Source organism: Dromiciops gliroides, chromosome 1 (assembly GCF_019393635.1).
Source record: "Dromiciops gliroides isolate mDroGli1 chromosome 1, mDroGli1.pri, whole genome shotgun sequence".
In the NCBI taxonomy this organism is placed as follows: domain Eukaryota; kingdom Metazoa; phylum Chordata; class Mammalia; order Microbiotheria; family Microbiotheriidae; genus Dromiciops; species Dromiciops gliroides.
In genome coordinates, this window is record NC_057861.1 from 118,788,553 (window position 1) to 118,813,361 (window position 24,809).

At 37.3% G+C, this 24,809-nt stretch overlaps 1 protein-coding gene across 2 annotated transcripts in view; it reads left to right on the forward strand.

Annotated features, from left to right (window-relative positions):
• The window catches only part of RAD21 (RAD21 cohesin complex component), a 34,089-nt gene extending 22,385 nt beyond the window's left edge, over nucleotides 1-11,704 (forward strand). For both annotated transcript variants that reach the window (XM_043969693.1, XM_043969686.1), the window contains exons 9-14: nucleotides 1,496-1,719; nucleotides 2,926-3,094; nucleotides 3,476-3,627; nucleotides 6,056-6,205; nucleotides 8,641-8,724; nucleotides 9,765-11,704. In XM_043969693.1, coding sequence (XP_043825628.1) covers nucleotides 1,496-1,719; nucleotides 2,926-3,094; nucleotides 3,476-3,627; nucleotides 6,056-6,205; nucleotides 8,641-8,724; nucleotides 9,765-9,956 — 971 coding nt within the window. In that variant the 3' untranslated portion in view covers nucleotides 9,957-11,704. The remainder of the gene's footprint in view (nucleotides 1-1,495; nucleotides 1,720-2,925; nucleotides 3,095-3,475; nucleotides 3,628-6,055; nucleotides 6,206-8,640; nucleotides 8,725-9,764) is intronic.
• Nucleotides 11,705-24,809: the final 13,105 nt, after the last annotated feature.

Sequence of the window (24,809 nt, forward strand, 5' to 3'; positions counted from 1 at the left end):
TTGGCCTCAGTTTTTTTCCTCATAAAGTGAGCTAGAGAAGGAAATAGCAAACCATTCCAGTATCTTTTCCCAAGAAAACTAAATGAGGCCATGAAGAGTCAGCTAGGATTAAAATTACTTGAACAACAACAGAAAGCTCTTTGGTCCTAGAGGTGCTTTTCAGAATTTATTTCTTTATTCCTCTAATTACTAATTACTACATACATGAATGGAAGTAGGTATCTATGAATGGCTGTAAGTACCTAAGTAAAGATCATCTTAAAACTATTGAAGGTATGTATACCTCTTGGTTATCTCTAGGTTCCAGCTACAAGGAGAAAATTTGTATTGGGATATAACTCAGAAATCTCCATTCCTGAATCTTAATCGATTATGTCTTCTGCTTTGGCAAACCTTTTTTTCCTTGAGATAATGCAGGGATAAATTTTAAGCTCATTTATTTTTTTATGAAATCTTAGTGAGCTTTTGCTGTAAAATAAAAAAACTGGTATCAAATTTCTACATTTTTATTTCAATATATTCATATGTTAATTTAGTTATTTGGTGAGGCACAGTCACAAGATCGTCTTGGATTACCAGGGTAAAGATTTTGTTTATGGATAAAATGAAATAATAAATATGAACATCATTCAAAAGGCAAGAAATTGTGTCAAACAAGATTTGCAATGAAATTGCAATAAACTTACAATGGTTGGAGAATATATTGTAGGGTTATAGACTTAGAGCTGGAAAGGGATCTTAGTTATCTGGTACAACACTTTCATTTTACAGATAGGGAAATTGAGGCCCAGAAAAGTTAAATGTCTTGTCCAATGTCACACAGGTGGTGATAAGACAAGATATTCTTGTTATTTTGATTAATTGAGAGTTCTTATAGGTACCATGTTTGGGTTACCAATTTTTAAACAAATTAAAATACATGCAACACTTAATCTTCCCTGAATTTTATTCACAAGGTTCCTGGGGACTTTTAATACCTCAGGGTCATTATTTAGAACAAGTTCTTGTACAGAACCACAAAGCAAATTTTGTTTTACAGTGGTGGAAGAAGCATTTTTGGCAACAGAGGAGCTAGGTTTGAATCTCAACTCTTAACGATGTTGGGGCTTTGAGCATGTCTTTTTTTTCTGCATTTGGTTTGCTCATAGGTAAAATGAAAGATTCAGATTAGTTGATTTCCAACGTTTCTTCCATCCACAAATCCCATAATCATTTTGTTTATAAAAAACATTCGCTATTATCTATACCCAATTTCGTCTTTGAACTTTCTGATGTTTTAATATTGTTAAATTAGAACTATTTCCTTCTATGTGTCAGAGTCTATCTACACTGGTGTAGGTCTGTGTGGTAAGTCTAAGAGTACAAGGCAAGAGTGTTGCCTAAGGACTTAGATATGTACAGATTTCTCTGCCTAGATGCTGTCTATCAATATGTAGTTTAGCCTGTGCCTCTAAATTTATGACACAACATATTCTACTAATGTCTGTCTTCCCAGTCAAGGAAACAAAAGCCAAAAGAAAGAGGAAACTGATTGTTGACAGCGTAAAAGAGCTGGATAGCAAGACAATTAGAGCCCAGCTAAGCGATTACTCTGATATTGTTACTACTTTGGATCTGGCACCACCCACCAAAAAATTGATGATGTGGAAAGAGACCGGAGGAGTAGAAAAACTTTTCTCTTTGCCTGCTCAGCCTTTATGGAACAATAGACTACTGAAGGTAACATTTGAAATTCATCTCACATGATTTTGATTATCTTTGGGTGACCCAGAGGCTGCTGGGTAGAGCAGTGGATAAAGCACTGAGCCTCGAGTCAGGAAGACCTGTTCATATTATACTCAAACATTTAATAGCTATGTGACCCTGAGTAAGTCACTTAACTTCTGTTAGTCTCAGTTTTCTCACTGTAGTAGGGGCTATAACAACACCTACCTCAGAAGCCATTGTGAGGATCAAATTGATATTAATTTATAAAGTGCTTAATGTTGCACCTCACACATAGTAGGTATTCAATACTTATTCCATTCCACTACTACATATTTGGCATTGCACAAAAAGGAAATTTTACCTATTGGAATGCCCAGACTTTTTTTTTTTTTGCTCTAGTTCAGAATCATTACAAACATTGTATTGTTTTAGTAATTCTTTTAAATTTTTGCAAATACTTTTTAAAAAATCATATAGATAGGAGCAGCTAGGTGGCACAGTGGATAGAGCACTGGCCCTGGAGTCAGGCAGACCTGAGTTCAAATCTGGCCTCAGACACTTAACACTCACTAGCTGTGTGACCCTAGGCAAGTCACTTAACCCCAATTGCCTCACCCAAAAAAAAAAAATCATATAGATGACACTAAGAAAATTAGACAAAACCCTGAATAAATCTCCAAATAAAACCTTTAAAACTTCAGTTATTTACATTTTAATTGTATAAGCAGTATGTTTTAACAAAATAAGTTATTTTGTGCTTCCTTAGTCTGTGACTTTAGAAAGTTTTCTTTGTTCGTTTTTTTAAAAAAATATTGTGGTAATCAGTGTGTAGTTGTTCATGTTCTCTTGATATTTTTTTGTGTGACATTTTTTTTTCCATATATTTATATTCTTTATATTTGTCATTTTTTATGGCTTACTATCCTATTCTGTTGATTTACTCATTCCCTAATTGTTGGCCATAAAGGTTTATTGTCTGTCATTTTAAATTATTGTTAGTATGGTTTTTTGTCTTATTTTATAGTTATCTGGTTGAGGGTTGCACAAAAGAAAGGTATCATTCTTTCATGGGCCACTTGAAAACTTTTTTCTTATTATTTCCAGATTGTTGCAATTGAGGTTCCCTTAGAAAGCCAATTTCAGGATATCTGGGGCGTTAGTATAACTGAGGTTTGGTGTAGAATCTGTTATTTATTCTTTCATGTACATCTCTTTTAGCTCTTTACACGCTGTCTCACACCTCTTGTGCCAGAAGATCTTAGGAAAAGGAGGAAAGGTGGAGAAGCAGACAATTTGGATGAATTCCTGAAAGATTTTGAAAATCCAGAGGTACCCAGAGAGGAACAGCCCCAGCAGCAGCAGCAGCAACAACAACATGATGTTATTGGTTTGTAATGTGATTCTTTTTCCAAGCTTAAACTGGTATTTAGGTTGAAACTCATGAATAATTACCACATTAGTCAGAATATTGGCTACACTGTAGAATTTCTTTGAATGGACCTAAATAAATAGAAATACAGCAGAGCAAATATTTGCATTGTAGGCCACTTTAGGTTTCACAAAAATCAGTTTTGATAGGGGTGTTGGGTGAAAGGGGAAGAAGTGCAAGCTTTAGTTGAAAAAATAGTGATTTGTCGTAATAGGATATGAGTAAAGTATAGCCTTTTCAACCTTGGGAGAAAAAAAACAGCTTCATACTGGTAATGAAATAGTATCGAAATGGGCCTCTCAACTTTGTCAGATCTAATCTTTATATGATGATTTGTAGATGAACCTATTATAGAAGAGCCAAGCCACCTACAGGAATCAATGATGGAGGGCAGCAGAACCAATTTGGATGAATCTGTCATGCCACCACCACCACCTCAAACAGGAGTAAAACGCAAGGCACAGCAAGTGGAGCCAGAACCCGTGTTACCTGTAAGTAAGAAAATGTCATGGTATAACAAAAGGATTTTGGTATGCCTTCTACACTACCTATTTGATATTTGAGTATGTTAGTCTTTCTTTGGAGAAAGCATCAAAGTAAATCAAGCACATAGTGATAAGTATTATTGATGAAGGGAAGAAATATAAGAGCAAAGATTTTCACTCGATTCAAAGGATTCGTAGTTTTTAGATCCTAATAGAGAACATGGCATAATGGATAACCTTTGAGTTAAGAAGATCTGTGTTCAAAGTTTCCTTGTACATAATGGCCAGGTGAGGCTGGGAGAGTCATTTGATTTTTCAATGGCCCAGTCAGCCTTTTTGTTGAACAGTTAAGAATCTACATTGGTAGAGGAATTATCCTCCTTGTTAATCCTTCGAAAAATACTTAAATTTAGATGAAGATTTGAAATACTCTGTTTCTTAAGGGTTTTTATGATTAGACAAGTATCATGGATTTTTTTCTTTATCTCTTCTCATCAGTGCTACTCTTGATTCCCCAGATCTTAAGTCCCTAATCTTTATTCTTTTAGTTCAGGGAACAGGAACTCTGGGGTCTCTGGTTGATTATGCTCTACTTACCATGTGGGAAACTACACAGAGATAAAGTGAGGCATTTAATAGACCTAAGACAGCCTCAGATTCAATTTTGCTATATTTTGCAGATTTCATTTTAGGTATAAACTTCCCTAAATTTTTTTGTAGCTGTTTCCTTGTATTCGTGATCTAGAATATTGGGGGGGGGGGGGGCCGCAATTTCCAGGAAACTCTCATTTACCCAGCTTAGGGAGCCATGAAGGGAAGGAATTGGAAATGTGTGCCAGAAGCCTAGGTGTTTCATCTTCATTTTTTGCACTCTCTAACATAAGATCATAATAGTGTAATTGAGCAGCAGAAGACTCAGGTAGTAAGAAGCCCTTTTTGCCCAGCCTGTATAGAGAAAAGGCCTTTTGGATTTATTTTGATTATATAAGAACCAGCTTTCTGTGCCCTCTGGTGGTCAGGAGTTGTAATTTAAAAAAAAATTTAAGTGTATTGTGCATTGTCCCAATTCAGACTCGGAATAGAGCAGAGCTTCCTGAACTTCTATCAGAATATTATCCCATAACATACATATTCTTTACAGAAGATGCTAAAGCTGAAAGGAAATGTAAGATAGACCTTGAAGGGGTGGGGTCACTCCATTCTTAGAAGTTTTTGATGCCACTACTAAAAGGCTGTTTAAAACTACTACCCTATCTCATTTGTTTGTCATAAGCAAAGTGGTTTACAAATGTGAGCCACATTTAGTGTTTTTATTCCTCTCTAGTATTCACTCTATTCTCTAGCTTTTCTGTCCCAACTTTAAATTGTTTTAAAACATTGTGATAATATAATTAGACAATTTTTCAGTCTAATTTTTCATTCTGATAGCTAACAGTAATGTGCCAATAAGTTGTATGTAGTATTTGGTCATGGCTGTCTGTCGATCTTTTATCAAAATATTTACCATATAAACTTTATTGTGAAAAAAAGCTTTTTTTTTCTTTTTCTTTTTGGTGGGCAATGAGGGTTAAGTGACTTGCCCAGGGTCACACAGCTAGTAAGTGTTGAGCGTCAGAGGCCAGATTTGAACTCAGGTCTTCCTGAATCCAGGACTGGTGCTTTATCCGCTGCATCACGTAGCTGTCCAAAAAGCAATTTTTTCTTGATAGTTTTTAAAGCAGTTGGCACGATTTCTCCTTTACTTGTAACATTTTTCTACTAAATTTATCTTTAAGAAAAAGGTAGCCATATTAGAATCATTATTCTGTAATCTCAGGTGTGGAGAGAAAGGAGAAGCTAATTTGGCCTTAAATTTTTATTTTAATGTTTATTTTAAATTACATTCATTTCTGAATTATCCAAAAAATCATCCTTTGTAGCAGGTAAAGCAGTGCAGGGTCCATATCCAACAGAATATGTAATGTTTCATATCCTAAGTCTCCCTCCTCAAAGTGCTGCCATGACTATTTTAGTATATATGAGACCTTGCCACCTTTGACCTTAGAATATGTGGCTAGCCATGTAATGTCTGGGTCAAGGGGTGTGTACGTTTTAGTTATTTTTGCATAATTCCCAGTTGCTTTACTGAAGGATTGGATTTATTCACAGTTCCACCAACTCTATGCTTGTCTTTCTGTACCCCTCCAAACTTAGATTATTCCTGCCTTTTTCATCTTTGCTACTTGTGTAATTATGAGGTGAAACTTCTGAGGTGATGATTTGCATTTCTCTTATTCATGATTTGGAACAATCTTTCATATGTTTTATAGTTTAAAATTCTTTTTAGAACTTTTTGTATCCTTTGACCAGGTATTCCTTTGAATCCTGAAAGCTTCATCCACTTTGAACTGGCATGTTACATTTACATTGCTTTCATAATTTCTTTTAATAACAGCCTGAACAGTTGCAACAGTTGGAAATCCCACCTGTAGAACTTCCTCCAGAAGAGCCTCCAAATATCTGTCAGTTAATACCGGAGCTGGAACTTTTGCCAGAGAAAGAAAAGGAAAAAGAGAAAGATAAGGAAGAGGAAGAAGAGGAGGAGGTAATTAAAAAAACAAACAAAAAACCGACAAATTCATTCTTCTTATGCTATTTCCATATGACTTTCTGGTTTTGTTTTAAAATGTGTAGGTTATATTAACTGATACTGAACATCTACAGAACTCTATTTCCAACGTTCTATATATTTATGCCAGAGAAGGTATAAGGGAGGCATGATTTGCTTTCTTGAAGCATTTGAAAAGTTATTTGGAAGAAGAATTGAACACTTTTTTGAGATTTAAGGGCAAAAATGTTACAAGGGAGGCAGATTTCTACACAATGTAATTTCCTCACAATTAGAACTGGCTTGAAAGGGAGTAGACTTCCTTCATAAGAGAGTCCCTTTTTTTATGCATTCAAGCTAAAAGATAGGTCTCCATTTTTCAGAGATACTGGAGAGAAGGTTAAAGCCTATAAGATGAAGGAATTGAAGAAAATAATCTCTAAGGTACCTTCTGCTTCAGAGCATTTGTGATCCTCATTGTTACCAAGGGGTGCATGGAGGGTCTTTCTTGGATTTTTTTTGATATGTGTGTCTCTCAAGTCATGACTTTTGATACTTTCCCCGATATTTTCAAGACCTAAATAAGATTGAAATCAGGCAACACCTTATTTATCAACATTGGGGAAGTGAAATTGTCCTTTTAAACACCAAAACCTGTTACTTGAATGCTTTTTGATGGGAATATTTCTGAAATGTACTGACTGCTCTGTGCCTTCCTAAACTATTATAGACATAATTTAACCTTTTCTTAAATACCCAGTCATGCAAAGGAACATAATAAGGTGGCATCAGGTGCCTTTCATGCTTCAGTTACCTGTAAGGCCTTTGGCCAGTCATCTTTGAACCTCAGTTTCCTCATTTTATAAAATGAAAGTATTAGATTTGATAAGGTCCCTTCTGACTCTTAATTTTATGAACTGATGATTGTAGTTATTATTAGTACATTATAGTAATAGTAATGTAATAGTACATTATATGGTATAGTAAGGCCCTTAGAGACTATTTAGTTATGTTGGGGTGTTTGCTCTTCACTTAATGTTTCCAGAGTTAAGAATATAATTTTTTTCCTTAAAATGACTGTTTCCTGGCTTAGTGTCATTTATTGCAATGTTAGTTCGTGTTCTCTACTCAGTCTTTCCTCTTTCTCTTTCAATCTGCTGTGAGGCAGATTTCTTACCTTTAAAATGGAATGTAAAATAAAAGCAACTGAGTCTTAGGCAAAGATGTCAAATTCACTGCTAAACATGAGTGTTGGCTATCTAACAAAATAAGCAAAAATATAAAATACATATAATGTTATTTTGTGGTTTTCCTAAAATCAGTATGTGACTCTAAGGATCCATTTCTGTTTGAGTTTGACAGCTCTGGTCTAAGGAAATCTGTGAGGGTACAGGCATCAATTTAAGCTTCTATAATTGGACCTCTCTTACCTATCCAAAACCCTTTTTCATTTAAATCTCTAATTTTCTCTGTCCTAATTGTGCCAGGTGACTTCTCAATAAATGAAATACTATTTGTTTTATTTGCCATACAGAGAAAAGACAGCATATCCTAATATCTATTTTCTGACAAAATGAAACAGAATGTAAAGGTGAAATGTGTTTTCCTAGTCTAGTGATGATGCACGAGTTTGAGAAAAGCAATTTGTTTTGGTTTGGTTTTGTTTTACTTAGGGCTAGATTTGGCAGGCTGTGATCAGAGGTTTAGTTTAGCTTTTTTGAACCAAAGCTTTTATTTGCTACCTTTCCGAATCAGATTTAGGGTCTCATGAAACCCAGTGTCCTCGAGTGGAAAGAACAGTGGAGTTGAAGGTATTAGACCTGAGTTTCCAGTACTGGATATATTAGCTACAAGTTTCCTAAACTCTATGCCTCAGTTTTGTAATTTTTGAAATAGCAGTATTTGTCCTGTTAATTTTATAGAATCGATGAAGTGTGTGAAGTATTTTAAACTGTATGACACATGTATGGTAGCACCATTATTAGATTCCTATCCACTAATCTTCATCAGTTTTGTTGCAATTCTAACAATCCTGTGGTCTCTGGTGTTTTTCTTTAATATCATGGTATTTTTAGTCAAGAATTGTGGTGAAGCCAAAGCCACTCCAATACATTTTTGGATGTTGTTTTTGGGAACATAAAGCACTTCGGTGTTTGTTTAAGCTTGGTAGCAACAAGAACTTGTGGGGATGGCCTTTAGAAAAACAAAGGGTAACATATCTTGGCGTGCTGTGTGCTTGTTTCCAGAACTGCTTTAAAGGGCTATGCCATCTTAAGCACACATACTGAACTGTAAAGCTTCTGCTATGTGCTAAACATTTTTCAGCAACAGCTTTTGGGGAAGGGAAGATTTCATTATTTCCCCCACTTTGGTTGTTTGGTGTGTTATATTAAATCTAATCCAGCTGTAATATTTTTTTTACCCTCTTTAAGGAAGAAGATGCCACAGGTGGTGATCAGGATCAAGAAGAAAGAAGATGGAACAAAAGAACTCAGCAGATGCTTCATGGTCTTCAGGTATTACTGATTTGCTTTTAGAGAAGAATGTTAACAGGGAACATTTGATTAATGATCCCCTTCCCCCAAATTTACATAATAAAAATGAAAAATCATGGTTATGTGAAAACTATCTCTTTTAGAATGTAAATTTGAGATACAAATGGAAAAGAAATTTAGTTATGACATTATTGAAGGTGTTCAAGTACCATAAACTTTTGTTAAATTTTATGCACTCACTAACAATAAGAAAACTGTAAATGAAGCCAGGTGACTTTATTCATAACCCTTAGGTGCTTTTTCTCAAAAGAAACCTTCTTTGTAGATTCTAATAGTACCCAATACCCCTCTTCTGTTGGGTCAGAAATTTGTTTGAATATATCAAATGGGTAAGATAGCTTTTAACCACTTTTTTTTCAAGGGCCATGTCTAGAATTTGAAGTAGGAAACTTTGTATATTTATGTAGTCATTTCCTTATGTGCTTTGAAAGATGCCCTTTAAGGCAAGTTAGGAATGTGTATGCCATGTAGTTCTTGTCAAAGTTTTATATCATGTTTATGATATAAAAGAACATTTCCATAAACTTTTATATAAGTAAACGAAATTTCTGTGGACTACATTTGGTAAATTTTAAACTATATTTAAGTAGTTGTATTATGTGGCTATATCTACGAAATTACTGTTGTTTAATAATACTTCATCCCAAGATGCATTATGTGTGATTTTGGTCCACATAATTGATGTGAGAATTGTTTAGGTGCCCTTTGGTCTCCACAGAATAACATGATCAAGTGCTTAGTTTCTTTTCCTGATCTTAGGCAACGAGAACACTTGGTACCTCACCATCAAATTGTATCCAAGAGAGTACACAATCTTGAGTGGATACAGTTCAGAAAATTCATCACTGTAACATTTCCGTGGTACATTTAGTTAAGTGTGTTATTAGTAGGTTTGGCCAGAAATTGTTTTGGAGGTATTTGTCCTCATCTAATAGTTATTGTTTGACATAATGTAACCTCAAATTATAGCTTATACGATCTACCTTTTATTTGCTTTTCAGAGAGCTCTTGCTAAAACTGGAGCAGAATCTATTAGTTTGCTTGACTTGTGCCGAAATACGAACAGAAAACAAGCTGCAGCAAAATTCTACAGCTTCTTGGTACTTAAAAAGCAGCAGGCTATTGAGCTGAAACAAGAGGAGCCTTACAGTGACATCATTGCAACACCTGGACCAAGATTCCATATAATTTGAATGTTTCAATGGATTATAGCTAGTGTTTATTTCACTAGTACAAATGAATTGCCCCCAATGTGTAGGGCACACAAGACCATTACAGAAGAATTTAGATTTTTGTCTGTACAAAGTATCTCTTGCCCCTTTTTATATTTTTAATTTACCATCTTCATTTTTAAGGGAAACTGCTCGGGTGGGTTTTGTTTGTATTCTGATGGAGATAGACTCTCCAGGACCCAAGATAATGATTTTAACAGTTCAGAGCAGATGTGTGCAATATTGGTGCATGTAATGATGTTGAGTTGCAATGAAAAGTCATGATTTGTATCTTAATTCTCCATTAGTGCATTTGAAAAATTAACCTCTCTGGGGCCAACCTCAAAACATTTACTGAGTACCTATTATGTATAGGGTACTTGATCATAAAATGTGTCTGCTTTTCACAGAACGGAATTGGATTTTCACTAAACTTTTTGCTCTGGTCTCTGGCTATCTGAAAACCATGGACAAATTTCTCAGCAGTTTGCTGTGTTTAGTAGTTCCTTGCAACATTAAGAATTGGGTTTTGTAGGACACTGAAAAATCTTAGAATGATCTAGCAGGGGTCAAACATCTCTGCAAAGCTCTTGCTGAAACTGAACCTCCTCAGATGAAAAGTCAGACTTGTTTAGGCTGAAGTGTTCCCAATATTCTCCGAATCATCTAGTTCAAATCCATATCATTCTAGCTCATTGTAGAGATGCCATTTTTATTATTGCCTTGGAGGCTTACTATAAACAACCCACCATAGCAAAGGATTTAGTTTCATTGTATGAACACTGAACTCGGCTTTATGACTCCAGGATAAGCAATGGCAGATTTTCTTTCAGTTTTAAAGAGGAATTCTAGCTACACACAAGCTATATAAATCAAGCTTTTTTTAAAATATAAAGGTTTTCAGATAATGAACCACTTATTTGGCACATTCAAATCATGAAAAAAAAAATAAATCAAGGAATAAAATAGTACAAAATGTATGTCAAAGGGACAGACTGATGGGAAGCCACTTACCTGATTATACTTATTAAGCAGAAGATGCTATGTTAACTGTAATGGCTTTTCTGGTATTTATTATAAGTCTTAGTATTGATCTATTTTTCCAATACTGCACACTCCTGTGTTTGGACCTTTATTTTAATAGCTTTGCAAGAGAAAATCCTGCACCTGGTTCCTATAATTTTAAAAACTAAAATGAAAAAGAAAAAAAATAATAAATAAAATAAAGGCTTTATTGTTAACAAACCAGATAGAACGAGAAATTATGTGAATATGTTGATTATCAAAAAACATGTCTTAACTTTTTTTAGGGCAAAAATTACACTAAAAGTTCTGGCATAAACGTTGGCACTTTTGGTGAAAAAGATTAACTTTTGAGACTCAGATTTCCATATATACCCCAATCATGTAAAATTAGTGAAATGTTTTAAAAATTTGTGAAACTACATAATTACTGTTTTAATAATTCAATTTCTTGAGAAAGGTAATTGTATAAAATTGCTACTGCAGCTTTATTTTCAACATGATGTGCCTGTAAACCATGGAATTCCCCCTTTGTAAAAAGACATTGTAGATAATTTGAATGTTTAATTATAGAAAGGTCATTAGTTTCTTGTTACACATTTTGTTAGTCTGGTTTTCGTTGCTTATCAGGTTTAATATTGTTCTTGAAAATAGTTGATGCTGTGTTATGTATAACTTTTCTAATAAAAGTTGTGTTATAAGCTGTATTTTTCTTATTTTTATTTAATTTGAGATTAAATGGCTTTTATAGCTGGAAGGGAGCTTGATAATCATATCTAGTTAGTCCTTTCATTTTATTTCCCCAAAGTTCTAAGTTGTAAATAACAAGCCATAATCTGAAATCAGATCCTCTTGAGTCCAAATTCAGTGCTTATACACTGCTATACTATGTTGTTTTCTCTTAATGGGGGCGGGGGGGGGGGGGGAACAGCTCAAAATCTTGGCTTCTGTTCACTTTATCTTGTTAACTACTCAGTGAATAGAATTTTTTTTTTTTTTGCAGGTTGCAATCCTTCCACAACTTAGACCATCTTCATGATTTGTGGCCAAAAATTTTATCACTTGCTAGTTTATCTTGTAATTGAACCTTCTGAACTCAGGCAGATTTTTTTGGTATAACTTACTTTTGAGAACTTCCAACACAATTTTAGTAGAGTATATAGGGCCAAAAGTAATGTTTTATACCATCTTAATAAAATACAACGGGTTTTAGAACTTGGTTTTTTATTTAACACAATTTGTCATATGAAGGTTAATTGAATGAACTGGAACTGTTTAACCTGGAAAATAGAAGACTGGGGAGAGAAACTTGTTTTGCTTTATCCTCACAAAGTAAACTTAAAAGCAACAAAGTAATTTTTAGGGAAGTAGACTCAGACTCAGACACTCATGAGCTACCCAAATGTGGAGTGGGCTGCTTCCCAAAACAGTACTATAACATTTGTAAAGCTCTTAGTGCTGTAGTTGGCATGTAAGTTCTTGTTTCCTTATCACTACCAGAGGTCTTTTAAGCAGAGGATGGATAATCATTTGGAGGAAACCTATTAGGTACAGATTAGGCTTTACTCCTGAAGTACACCTACCCTTAACTCAGTTTTGACATGATTACGGAATTTCTTGGGAGATAAAACAGTATCAATTGCTGGCTGCTCAGCTTCATATGTTTTGGAGGTTGCTGAAGTGACTAGCATTTAATGAAGCTGAGGTGTGGAACAAAGCAACAACATACATACTCAGAGTGTATCCAAAAGTTAGGCTTAGCATTATTCCTAAAGGAATACAGAGACTGGTTGTGTGTCCATTTAGGAGGGGGAGGGTAAGTCAAAATTCAGGACTCATGACTTCAAATGACTTAGATGTCTCCCTTTGAGTTCTAAGAGTTAGCCAATACCTTTTCAGTAGATCTGAGAAGGATAGAACAGAATAATTCTTCTTGACCTGAGCTTCAGGGAAGCCAAGAATTTGAAGCTGCAGAATGGAGGAGGGAATGCATTACAGGAATAGAGGCCAGTATGGTTCTGGGAAAAGCAAGGTAGGTAGATAAGCCTGTTGGGAAGAGAAAGAAGGAAAATGTCCTTTCTCATCATTTGCTTGTACCTTATTTTGACTACTGTGACTCACCTCATGCTCCTAAAGTATGAATTTGTAACTATAGAATTTAGGCTATAAGTGATGGACTCGGCTGGTATTATTACTGATATTTATTGTCATTATTACTACTCACTGCATATTAAAACTGCAAAATAAACCCACCATTTTTGGATACTCTTTTCCTAAGTAGAAGAAATATTTGTATTACCTATCAATATGGTTTATTGTAATCCGTTTTTTGCTTGTTGAATTAATGACTTCCTAAGTCTGCCTATCCAAAGCACAACACTTTCTCTTCTATCTTCTGCAAAATGTTCCGCTGTGTTCCCTGTTTTCAACTCCTGACACTTAAGATAACAGTAACTAACTTCACTCAGTCATTCTTAGGACATTTATTACCATTCAAGTTAACTAGACTTCCAACACCTCTTCTCAATATCACTGACCATATAACATTCTTAGGTTAATCATGGAAATAAATTCATCATAGGTCTTCCTCTTGATAACTGGCAGCTGCATCTGAAGCTACTGAACAACAATGACCAATTATGAGTCAGGCACATGTGTCCTGACCAATCCATCCACAAGTATTTATTAGACACCTGGGAAAACAAATACAAAGAATGAAAAATCACTCTCAAAGATGCTTAAAATTCTATCAGGAGATAGAATGTGTACATATGCAGAATAAATACAGGGGAAAGAAGGGCACTTAGAAGTGGGATCCAGAAAGACTTTGTGGAGAAGGTGATGTAGGATGCCTCTTAAAGGAAGCAATTATTTAGAAGTGAGGAGGGGGTGAAGGATTATCTTAAAAGCAGTAGAAAGATAAGGAGAAAGGGTATGGGAAGGTAACATTCTACAGAATGGGAAAATAACCAGTTTGACTAGATCATAGAGTGTGAGGAGGGTATAATGAGTCAATTTGGGACAAACTGAAGTATTGGTGAAACATTCCCGTCAAGACGTCCTTAGGCAACTAGAGCTCAAATGAGAGATCAGGATTGGAGCTAGTGCTTGCGAGATGCCTGTGTAGTAGTGATAGACTTTAGGATGAAGTGAATGAGACTGTCAAGGGAAAATTGGTAGAGAGGAAGCAAAGTTCAGACCCTTAGGAAGAGAATGGTAAGGTGGTGAAGACAGAGAAAATAGATCTTTTCAGGGGCAGCTAGGTTGCACAGTGGATAGAGCCCTGGAGTCAGGAGGACCTGAGTTCAAATCTGGCCTCACACTTGACACTTTTTAGCTGTGTGACCCTGGGCAAGTCACTTAACCCCAATTGCCCTGTCCCCTCGCCCCCCCCCCCCCCCCCCCAAAATAGGTCTTTTCTACTCTATCAGTGAACGAAACTGGAGACCAAGAAAAATTGCTGACTGCTGAGTTACTGCTAAAGACTTTCCTGTGCTCTTAGAAGAGGATGTCAGTTCCTAGGACATTTCCACAGCAAACAATAACATAAGGTTTTTAAGGTTTACAAAGTACTTTTCCCACAAGAACCCCATGACTGAAGTAGTCGCAAATATTTTTTATCCCCATTTTAGATGAGGGAACTAAGTAACTTGCCCATGCTGGGAAGCAACTTGACAGCTAGTGTCAGAATCAGGATTTGACACCAGTTGTCCTCACCCCAAATTTACTGCTCTTTCTACTGCACTTCTCTATCTTGTTGAATATAGAAAGCTGAATCCTAAAATTATGGAAAAGCTCTCCAGAGATCATCTAGTACTCCCTCCTCCTCTCTAACCTGTCCTGAAAAATGCTGCCTCAGATTTCTGAAGTAGCATTCATTTAAGAAGTCTGTCATGAAACAGGTCCTAAATATTTATAATACCACGAATGCCAAAATATATATAAGAACACTCATCACAAAACTGAAAATGAAGCAGATGTTCAAGTGGGGAATGGCTAAACCAGTTGTAATACATGAATTAAAATGGAAGGTTACTGCACTGTAAGGAACTATAATTATGATGAAGAAAAGCATAAGAAAATTTATATGAATACAAACAACTAAGTAAAACCAAGAAAACACCATAGATAATGACTAGAGCAATGGAAATGCAAAGAACAACTACCACGAAACAATCAAAAGCAAATACTGTGAAATTATAAAGAACAAGCTTTATAATTTACTCCAAAGAAAATATGTGAGAAAGCACCTGCTGCCTTATTTTCAGAGGAGGCAGACTATGGGTGCAGAATACTGCATAAAACAAACTCTTCAATATACTGGCTATTTTTTGCTCAAGTTTTTTGTTTTGTTTTGTGGGGCAATGAGGGTTAAGTGACTTGCCCAGGGTCACACAGCTAGTAAGTGTCAAGTGTCTGAGGCCGGATTTGAACTCAGGTCCTCCTGAATCCAGGGCTGGTACTTTATCCACTGCGCCATCTAGCTACCTTGCTCAAGTTTTTTAAGGATATTTTTTTATTCTTTGTTTTAGGGGACGACTCTGGCAAGGAATGGGGGCAAGTAAACACTGAGAAATGTAAGTGATATGAAAATAAAATTTAAAATGTAAAAGAAACTGCATATGAAGATTTAGAGGATCATGTAAAGATGTGAACTGATGCAGAGTAAAGTACAAAGAAGCAAGGAAAACAACATGCTTTATGACTCCAGCAATGAAAATAGAACCAAAAGATCAAAAGTAAAGGAAGTGTGATTAAAGACCGAGATTGTCCCCAAAGGAAAAAAAACATACCCTACTTCCTTCAATGCACAGATGGGGACTATGAATGTGGAACCTCAAATACATTATAGGACAAAGCTGATAATTAATTAATTAATTTTATTGCTGTCATTTTTTCTTCTTTTTTTTTGTTCTTTGTTGCAAAAGATGGCTCACCGAGAAAGGGACGAACTATATTTGGCATATATAAAGCTGAGATAAAAATGAAAGATGATATCAATACAATTTTATGAACAAATATAGCTTCAGTGTTCTAAAAAAAAGTGTAACACTGAATACTTATATATACTATACAGCTTCATTCAGTTCTTTCTTTTGAGTCTGCTATAAACTATAAAATCACTAGCTTAAAATGAGTGGGTATCAAAGCTTTGCATATCCATTCTTATTTCCTATTCCCTTCACAAGTTTATTCTTGAATGAATTGGGGGTTTCCTTTTCTGGGAAGTGAAAAGCCTAAAAGTATGTGGTGACAGCTATAAGGAAAAGGAGCTCAAGTATTCTTGGGAATATAAGAGTATCTAAGTTTTCCCACATTGACAGTTTCATTGGTGATGAAGCAACTGCTTTATTTCTGGCTCCAATTTTTAGTTTCTAATTGAGAAGCATAATCCAAGTCTAAAACATTGGCTTTATAATAGAGTTTTATAATATAAGTATGATGTAAGCATTGGAGAGGAAGAATGGTTTGGTAAGACAAATACTGACCCTGGAGTCAGAAGTCATGGGTTTAAGTCCCAGCTCTGTCATTTTCTTAGATGATTGTCCTTGGATAACTTTATCATTTGATCTCAATCTCCTGACATGTAAAAAATAACATTTGCACTCCTCTATTCAAACCCAGCTCCAATGCTACATCATGGCAGACTGAAGTCCTCTTTTGATGCCTTACTGTGGGGTAGATGTGACCTAGGGTTCTTAAAACTAGACTAGTCAAGAGAAGTTTTATGTCTATCTACCTCGAGGACCTACCCTCCTAAATTTAAGAAAGTTCATCAGTAGAAGCTTGTCTTGTCTACCAGTACAACTTAACTTAACTCAACAAATATTTATATCATCCCCATCCTAACCTCAATTCTCCAGGCATCTTCACTCCTGAGTCATTCCAGAAAGCCCTATGGCAGCCCAGATGCTGTATGAGCCCAGAGCCAGCCAACCTGCCTCCTGACCTCTTCAATGCCTTGGCATAACCCCAGGTTCAGGCTTTTGGCCTTCATCAGTTCTTTAAAGGTTTCCCCCTACCTGACCCCAAACCTGTTGTTTCAAAGAGGTCCAATGACATTATGGGGTGATGTCTTGACTTGAGCCTGAGCTAGATTTAAGTGAGGCAGAGTTGCACAAAGTTATCAGCCTCACTCTCCCAGAATCATTGAAGTCCAGTGGCAGGACAAAAATCAAGACAATTGGTGATGCAAGAGATGATCTTGGAGTCTTCAATGTTTAACCAAGCACTAAGCAATCCACAGTTCCTGCTTCAGACAGAGTCTTCACATGCTTGGGGTAGACATCCCCCTATGTCAGTCTGCCAAGAGGGGTTTTACTGGGGTGTGACCACTGTGTGTGTGCTACAGCTTCTTGGAGGCACACAGGAAAGTTGGGTGACAGGTGGACACCAATGGTGGATGAGCAGTCCTATAAAGGGCTCAGCAAGTCCTCACACCAGAGGTGCTAGTCCTTTTGAATATCCCACCCACCCCAATCCAATACCTACCTCTTGGTCAGATGCCTTGCCCCTCCCCATACTTCTGCCTGCTCCTTCTGTGAAGAAGGCCTCCTGAGCCTTCACAGAATGAAACGTTATCATCTACCACAAGGCTATCATTAGGGGAGATCTTGAATGACCTGCCTCCCTTAACAAACCTGTTTCTAATCACCAATACTATGCCTGGACTCATTCCTCAATGGTTAGTATACTCCTACTTTCTCACACTCTCCCTGTCTCAGTGATGCTGAACCCCCAATTGCTGAAGTACAAACCCAATCCCCACTGCCTGCTCCTTCTCTCCTATTTCCTTCAATCCTACCCTGCTAAATGTTCTGCTTCATACTGTAATGGAATTTATTAATTTGATCATTAACAATGCTATGCTAAGGTTTAGTAAAAATGCAGCAATTCAAAGTCAAAGAAGAGAATCCAGCTTTCCAGACCAGAGTCCAGAATCCAGTTTTCCAGACCAGAATCCAATTTCCTCCTGATGACGCCTTACCATTTCAAGAAGACAAGAGAACTCAGAGACTTTATATGAACTGTTTTGCTTTATTAGTTTTTACTATCTCCTTTCTGTTATTATATGCCATCTGTAACATGTACTCCATGCAGAGGCTCTCCCTTTGCAAGACCAATGTCAAAGCGTCGGTTCATGAGGACAAAAAAAAATCGCCCCTCTGGACAAAACTTTCCTCTCTTCCTTTCCTATATTGTTGTTCACATATTATTAGTTAGCAATAGTTATTATATTCTTTTTGCTGTTCCGTCAAGGAAACATTTTGTTTCCTGAGGAACAAAAGGGGGGAATGTGGTAAAAAGTTTTAACAGTCGGTTAGCGATAATGGAGAGACGCCAGTTTTTCTTTAAGGACCACCGTTTCGGGGAGGCATGAGCTACGCACGCCAGTCGGCCTGCTAGCACTCCACTTCCGGGGTGCGAGCTTAAAAGGCAAGGAGAGAACGGAAGTGGGATCTTTTTCCTGCTCTGCTGGTCTCCTGACTGCACTGTACTCCAGATGCTGACTGGAGTTTGACTCGGCCCGGCTCCCGGTTAGCAGCAGCACGCGCTTGACACGGTCTCTCTCTCTCCCCAAAGGTGGCCTTGGGCTTTTGGCGAGTTTTATATGGAATATAAACTAAGCTTAGACTTAAGACGATTTGTTTTGTATTTCTACTTTCCTATCCCTCTAATCAACATCACCTGGTAACTACCATACAATAAAAGCTCTAACTAGAAAACCAGAAGCTTCTTCCATTTACTAGTCTGGGAGATAAATTAAGGGAAAGGTTAAAGAGGGGAGATTTATGATCTAATATCCAATTTTAAATATCACAATACCCACCACATCTACCATGCTCTCTGAAATACCTGCTCCATGATTAACAAACTTGCTTTTATCTTAAATCCTTTCCTTTCTCATGCTTTCCATATTCTGGCTGAGACCTGGCTACCTCCTGATGATTTTGCATCACTGGCTACCATTTATTTCCAGGACCGACTGAACTTTCATTCGTATCCCTCAACTCACTGGTTGGGGTAGGAGGGTTAAAATATTTCATAGAATTTCCAGAATATGTTTTTTCAACATTCCTCAAGTATAGCTCATCATTTAAGGTTTATGCTATACAATTTGTCAATCAACAAACATTTATTAACTATTTACTATGTGCCAAGCAAAGAAAGGCAAAAGAGAGTCCTTGTTCTCAAGGTATTCGCAGTTTAATGGGACAGACAATATGCCAGTAACAATGTATGTAAAGGATACAGTTGAGATAAACTGCAGATAATCAACAGAGGGAAGGCAGTAGAATTAGTGAGGATCGGGATCCTGGTGACCATTGCTTATTGACCCCTGAAGCATTCTCCTTGCTTTCTCAATCATTCCAGTGACCACTTCAGTCTTTCTACCACAAATCTGGGTCACATCCTAGGAGATTTCAGTAAACATATATCCTCCCTCAAGTACCTTGACTTTCAAGTTTCTCTAACAATTTCGCTACTTCAGCTACATACAGAGACTTGATATATATATATATATATATATATATATATATATATACTACATACCCTCGATCGTGCTACCATCCACAAGAGTTTCATTTCTGTGTTCATGAACTCTGAAATTAATTCACCTGATCATAATTTTTTAACCCTCCATCTTTACCTCTTCATTTTTATCCCTTGGTGAGCCAGTTCAACTCTATATGTACTATCTTTATATGTATCTCTATATGTACTATTCTTTAATCTCTTGCCCCCTGATCCTGTTGTCTTTGACACTATTGATTGAATCTCCTCTTAGATATTTTTCCCTCTCTAGGTCTTCATGACACTGTTCTTTGACTACTCCACACCACTGACCTTATCAGTCTTTTTGCTGGACCTTCATTCATGTCATATCCACTAACCATTGGTATGACCCAAGGATCTGTTCTGGGCCTTCTTTTTTCCCCTAGTTATATTGACTCACTTGTTGATCTCATAAGCTCTCATGGGTTCAATTATCATGTCTAAGTAGATCATATATACACGCACATATGTGTGTATATACATGTGTATATGTATATTTGTGTACATGTGTATCTTTGGGGTATGTGGGTGTGTAAAGAAAGGCAAAAGAAAGTCCTTGCTCTCAAGGGTGTTCGTGTGTGTGTGTGTGTGTGTGTGTGAATGTAGTGTATATATGCATATATGTATAACTACTCTTAATTTCTCTCGAGCTCATCTCACATCACCAACTGCCTTTTAGACATCTTGAACTGGATAAGCCCATGGACATCTCAAACTCAATATATCCAAAATAGAACTCATCACCTTTCCCCCATACCCTTTCCTCTTCCCAACTTCTCTATTACTATAGAGGGCATCGTCAGCACCCCACCTGTCACAGTTGTTCATATGTAAAGCTCATAACATTGGTTACAGCCCCATAACATTGGTGTCATCCTCAGTTCTTTGCTTGTACTAACCCCATATATTCAATCTATTGCCAAGTCTTTTTCTTTCTACCTTCACAATATCTCTCATATTCTCCCCCTTTTCTCCACTCACAAAACCATTAACTTGTTTGTGACTCTCATCACCTCTTGCCTAGACTACAGCAGTAGCCTTCTGGCCAGTCTCCCCATCTCAAGTCTCTCCCCACTTCAATTCATCCCCCACTCAGCTACCAAAGTGATTTTCTGGAAACAAATATCTGACCATGTCAACCCCCTCAACCCCCTCACCTTACTCACCTGCTCCAGTGGCTCCCTATTATTCCTAAAACCAAATATCACATCCTCTATTTGTCTTTTCCAGTTCTTCATATCCTTGTTCCTTCCCACGTTTTTAGTCTTCCCCCTCCAAATGATCTGTTATTCTGTCCTTCTTGCCTTGCCTCTCACACTCTCTCCATCTTCTGATTACCTGCCTTTTCACTGGCTATTGCCCATGTCTGGAATTCTCTCTTTCCTCATCTCCACCTAATGGCTTCCCTGACTTCCTGAAAGACTCAGCTCAAATACCTTATTCTGCAGGACACTTTTCCAGGTCCCTGCCCTCACTTGGCAGTGACTTCTCTCTAAAATTACCTCACGCCTATTTTATTTTGTCTGTAAATAGTTTTTCATATGTTTTCCCTTATGATAATATTAATTATCGAGATCAGGGTCTGTATTTTTGCCATTCTTTGTATTCCCAGAATTTAGCATTGTGTCTGAACCATAGTAAAACACTTACTAAATGTTTGTTGACTGAATTGTTGCCAGGTATATACCAAATACTGGACTAGGAACTGAGGATACAAAGACAAGTATAAAACTACATCTGCCCTCAAGGAATTTAAATTCCTCTGAGGAAAAATAGTATGTGCATACATAATAGATATTTAGGGGGCAGGGGTGGAGCTAAAAGATAGGATAAATGGTAAACAATTGGGACACTCAGAAAAGGCCTCATCCAGGCTGTGGCACTTGAAACAAGACTTGAAGGGAGAAAGTCCTGTGATATCAAAATTTGATAAAGTATTCCATTTCATTAAGGCTCAATCAAGTTACTATTCTCCCTCATTTGGTGAGTTTAAACTCCAGCAGCCTGTTTTTAAGTTCCCTGTTTCACTCTTGTAAGTAACCCAGCACTCGCTTTTAGGAGAAGCTTACTTAAGACAAAGGTCAAATGTATTCTATGAAGTGTTGATGTCAGATATTACAGGAAATCTAAATTGTTGCTGTTGCCCCCAGGGGTTTGCAGAATCCCCATTCTCTGATTCTAGCCAATCATAACTCAATAATGTCCATGTTATTATAGATTGTGTCAACCTTTTTGCTTCTTAGAGATTCCTCTTTTACAATTATAAAAGAACTGCCTTGACTGTCAGAGAGGTCCTTGATTATTGAGGCGCCTCAGACTCCATTGTACCTCTAGGTGTTGGAGGGAATGTTTGACCATCTGCTCTAGGCTGTAGCCATAAATAAATATCCTTTGTAAAAGCTGTTGGATATGAATGGGCTAGATTATACTGGGGTGCTAATCATTAGCGGTTGATACTGGGGAGAAAACATTGAATTGGCACTATGGCACTGTAGCCAAAGCATTAGAGAAAAACAACTGTCAACACACCAGGGCTATCCCTAGGAACCCGAGAGGGAGACATTGCCTTTCTCATTCTGAGGACCCAACCTCCTAATATGCATGTGGGTTGGGAAAATAAACCTCTGGGTATTTCTCCCTAGAAGAAATAGGGAATCCACTGAAAATCCTTAAGAAAGGAAATGACAAGGTATAATCTGCACTTTAGAGACATCTTTTATGTAGAGCGATGTGGAGAATAGATTGGAGGGGCAAAAAACTGGAGGCAGGGAAATCAGTTAGGATACTGTTGTTAATCTAGTTGTGGGGCAGCTAGGTAGCAGTGGATAAAGCACCGGCCCTAGATTCAGAAGGACCTGAATTCAAATTTGGCCTCAGACACATGACACTTACTAGCTGTGTGACCCTGGGCAAATCACTTAACCCCCATTGCCCTGCAAAAACAAACAAACAAACAATCTAGTTGCCAGGTGACCAGGACTTGAACTCTAAGGATCAACTGTACTGTGAAAAAAAATAACTCACAAAATTCATCTACTGAAATATACAAAGTTAATCTATTAAAGTTCATCTATGATAGGTGGTATATTGTTGTTGTTGTTCATCCTTCATTTTTGAAGAGGTCCAATGACATCATGGGGGTGATCACTTAGCTTAAGCCCAAACTGGATTTAAATGAAGTGGAGTTGCACAGTCATCATCCTCACTTTCTCTCCCAGAGTCATTGAAGTCCAGTGGCAGGACAAAAGCCTTGATGACTAATGATGGTTCTGGATAATGATGGGTGACCTTGGAGTCTTTTTTTTTTTTTTGGTGAGGCAATTGGGGTCAAGTGACTTGCCCAGGGTCACACAGCTAGTAAGTGTTAAGTGTCTGAGGCCCGATCTGAACCCAGGCACTCCTGACTCCAGGGCCTGTGCTTTATTCACTGCGCCACCTAGCTGCCCCTGACCTTGGAGTCTTTGATGTCTGACCAAGCTCTAAGCACTCCACAACACCTGCTTCAGCCACCTTCATGGCTGTTACAACAAATTGTTGTAATCCACCTTTGTCTTAACATGCTTGGGGTAGACAACCCCTAACTCACCGGTGAGTTTGAGGCCTATTGGTTACCCTCAACCTGGTTTTTAGGCTGTCTGCCCAGATGGTTTTACTGGGGTGTGGCTGCTGTGTATGCTACAGCTTCTTAAAGAAGTGTCTGTTTCAAGTAGGATCAGGCAGGGGGCAGCTAGGTGGCGAAGTGGATAAAGCACCAACCCCGGATTCAGGAGGACCTGAGTTCAAATCTGTCCTCAGACACTTAACACTTACTAGCTGTCAAAAACCCTCAAAACAGGGTTAAGCCCTGGTGGGGGGAAGTAGGATCAGGCAGAGTGGGCTGATTTATTTTTTTTAATGAATGAATTAGAAGGATTTATTACTATGTGCCAAGCATTCTGTTAAGTGTTGGGGATACAAGTACAAATAAGACAATCCCTGCCATCAAAGAGTTTACATTTTAATAATTAGAGACAAAGTTTGGGGTGGGTGGGGAGAAAAGGGAAGGCACGTGACAAAGGCAGAACCCAAGACCATAAGTTACAAAAGAGTTGTAGATTTATATTTGTAATAATAATTTCTTCTTTGGGGAGCTCCTTAATTACCTGGCTACAATACTCTGAGACTTATCTGACTTTTCCACCATGCTCCAGGAAGATCATCATTGGGAAAACCTCATTGTTCTGCTAGATCCCATCCATCAGCCTTGGTATTCTACCTCATCAAAATCCTATGTTCCTCTGATTGGAGGATGTGGCCCTGAACATCAAGGCCTCCATTTAAGGAGGAAGCTCAGTTTGGAACATTTCATTTTTCACCTGAATGTACTACTTGTGGTATTTTTTTTTTTTTTTTTTACTTTTCACCTAGGTGGTATAATTGGATTCAAAAACATCTAAGTTTGAATCCTTCCTTTTGACACTTATCAGTTGGATAACCCTGAATGAGTCACCTAACTTTTCTCAGCCTCAGTTGAGAACCTGTAAAATGGGAATAATTAATAGCACCTACCTCCCAGGGTTGCTGTGAGGATAAAATGAGATAATATATACGTAAAGCACTTTGCATACCTTAAGGCATTATATAAATGCTAGCTATGATTACTACTACTACCACTTCTTCTTCTTCTTCTTCTTCTTCTTCTTCTTCTTCTTCTTCTTCTTCTTCTTCTTCTTCTTCTATTGCTGCTGCTGTTGCTGCCACCACCACCACCACTACTACTACTACTACTACTACTACTACTACTACTACTACTACTATTACTAGCTAGGTTTCAATATGATCCAATTGGAAGGAATGTCCACAACAATGAAACTATGGATCCTGGGAGGAAACTGAAGTTGTTTATACTTCTGTCACCACCTTCACAAGTCCAGGTAAGGTGAGTGAGCACTTTGGAAATCTCAAAGCTCTCTAGACTGGTGAACTATGTTTCTTATTCAGATACTAATAGCATACATCTTTAGTTTTCTTTATACTATTTACTTGATAGGGATTAACTATAGGCTAACTCACTAGCTTTCTGTGTTGACAAACCACACCTCAAATGTATTGGTAATCTCATCTATTAAGGAGTTCCTTTGAACAATACAAATTAAAACCCATTCTTGACTGCCCATTCTATATAACTCTAGTATCTCTTTATAACAGTTAGACACAGGAGATCTACCCAATGTGCTAAAGGACCTCCAGCGAAGCTCTTTGTCTAATTTCTCT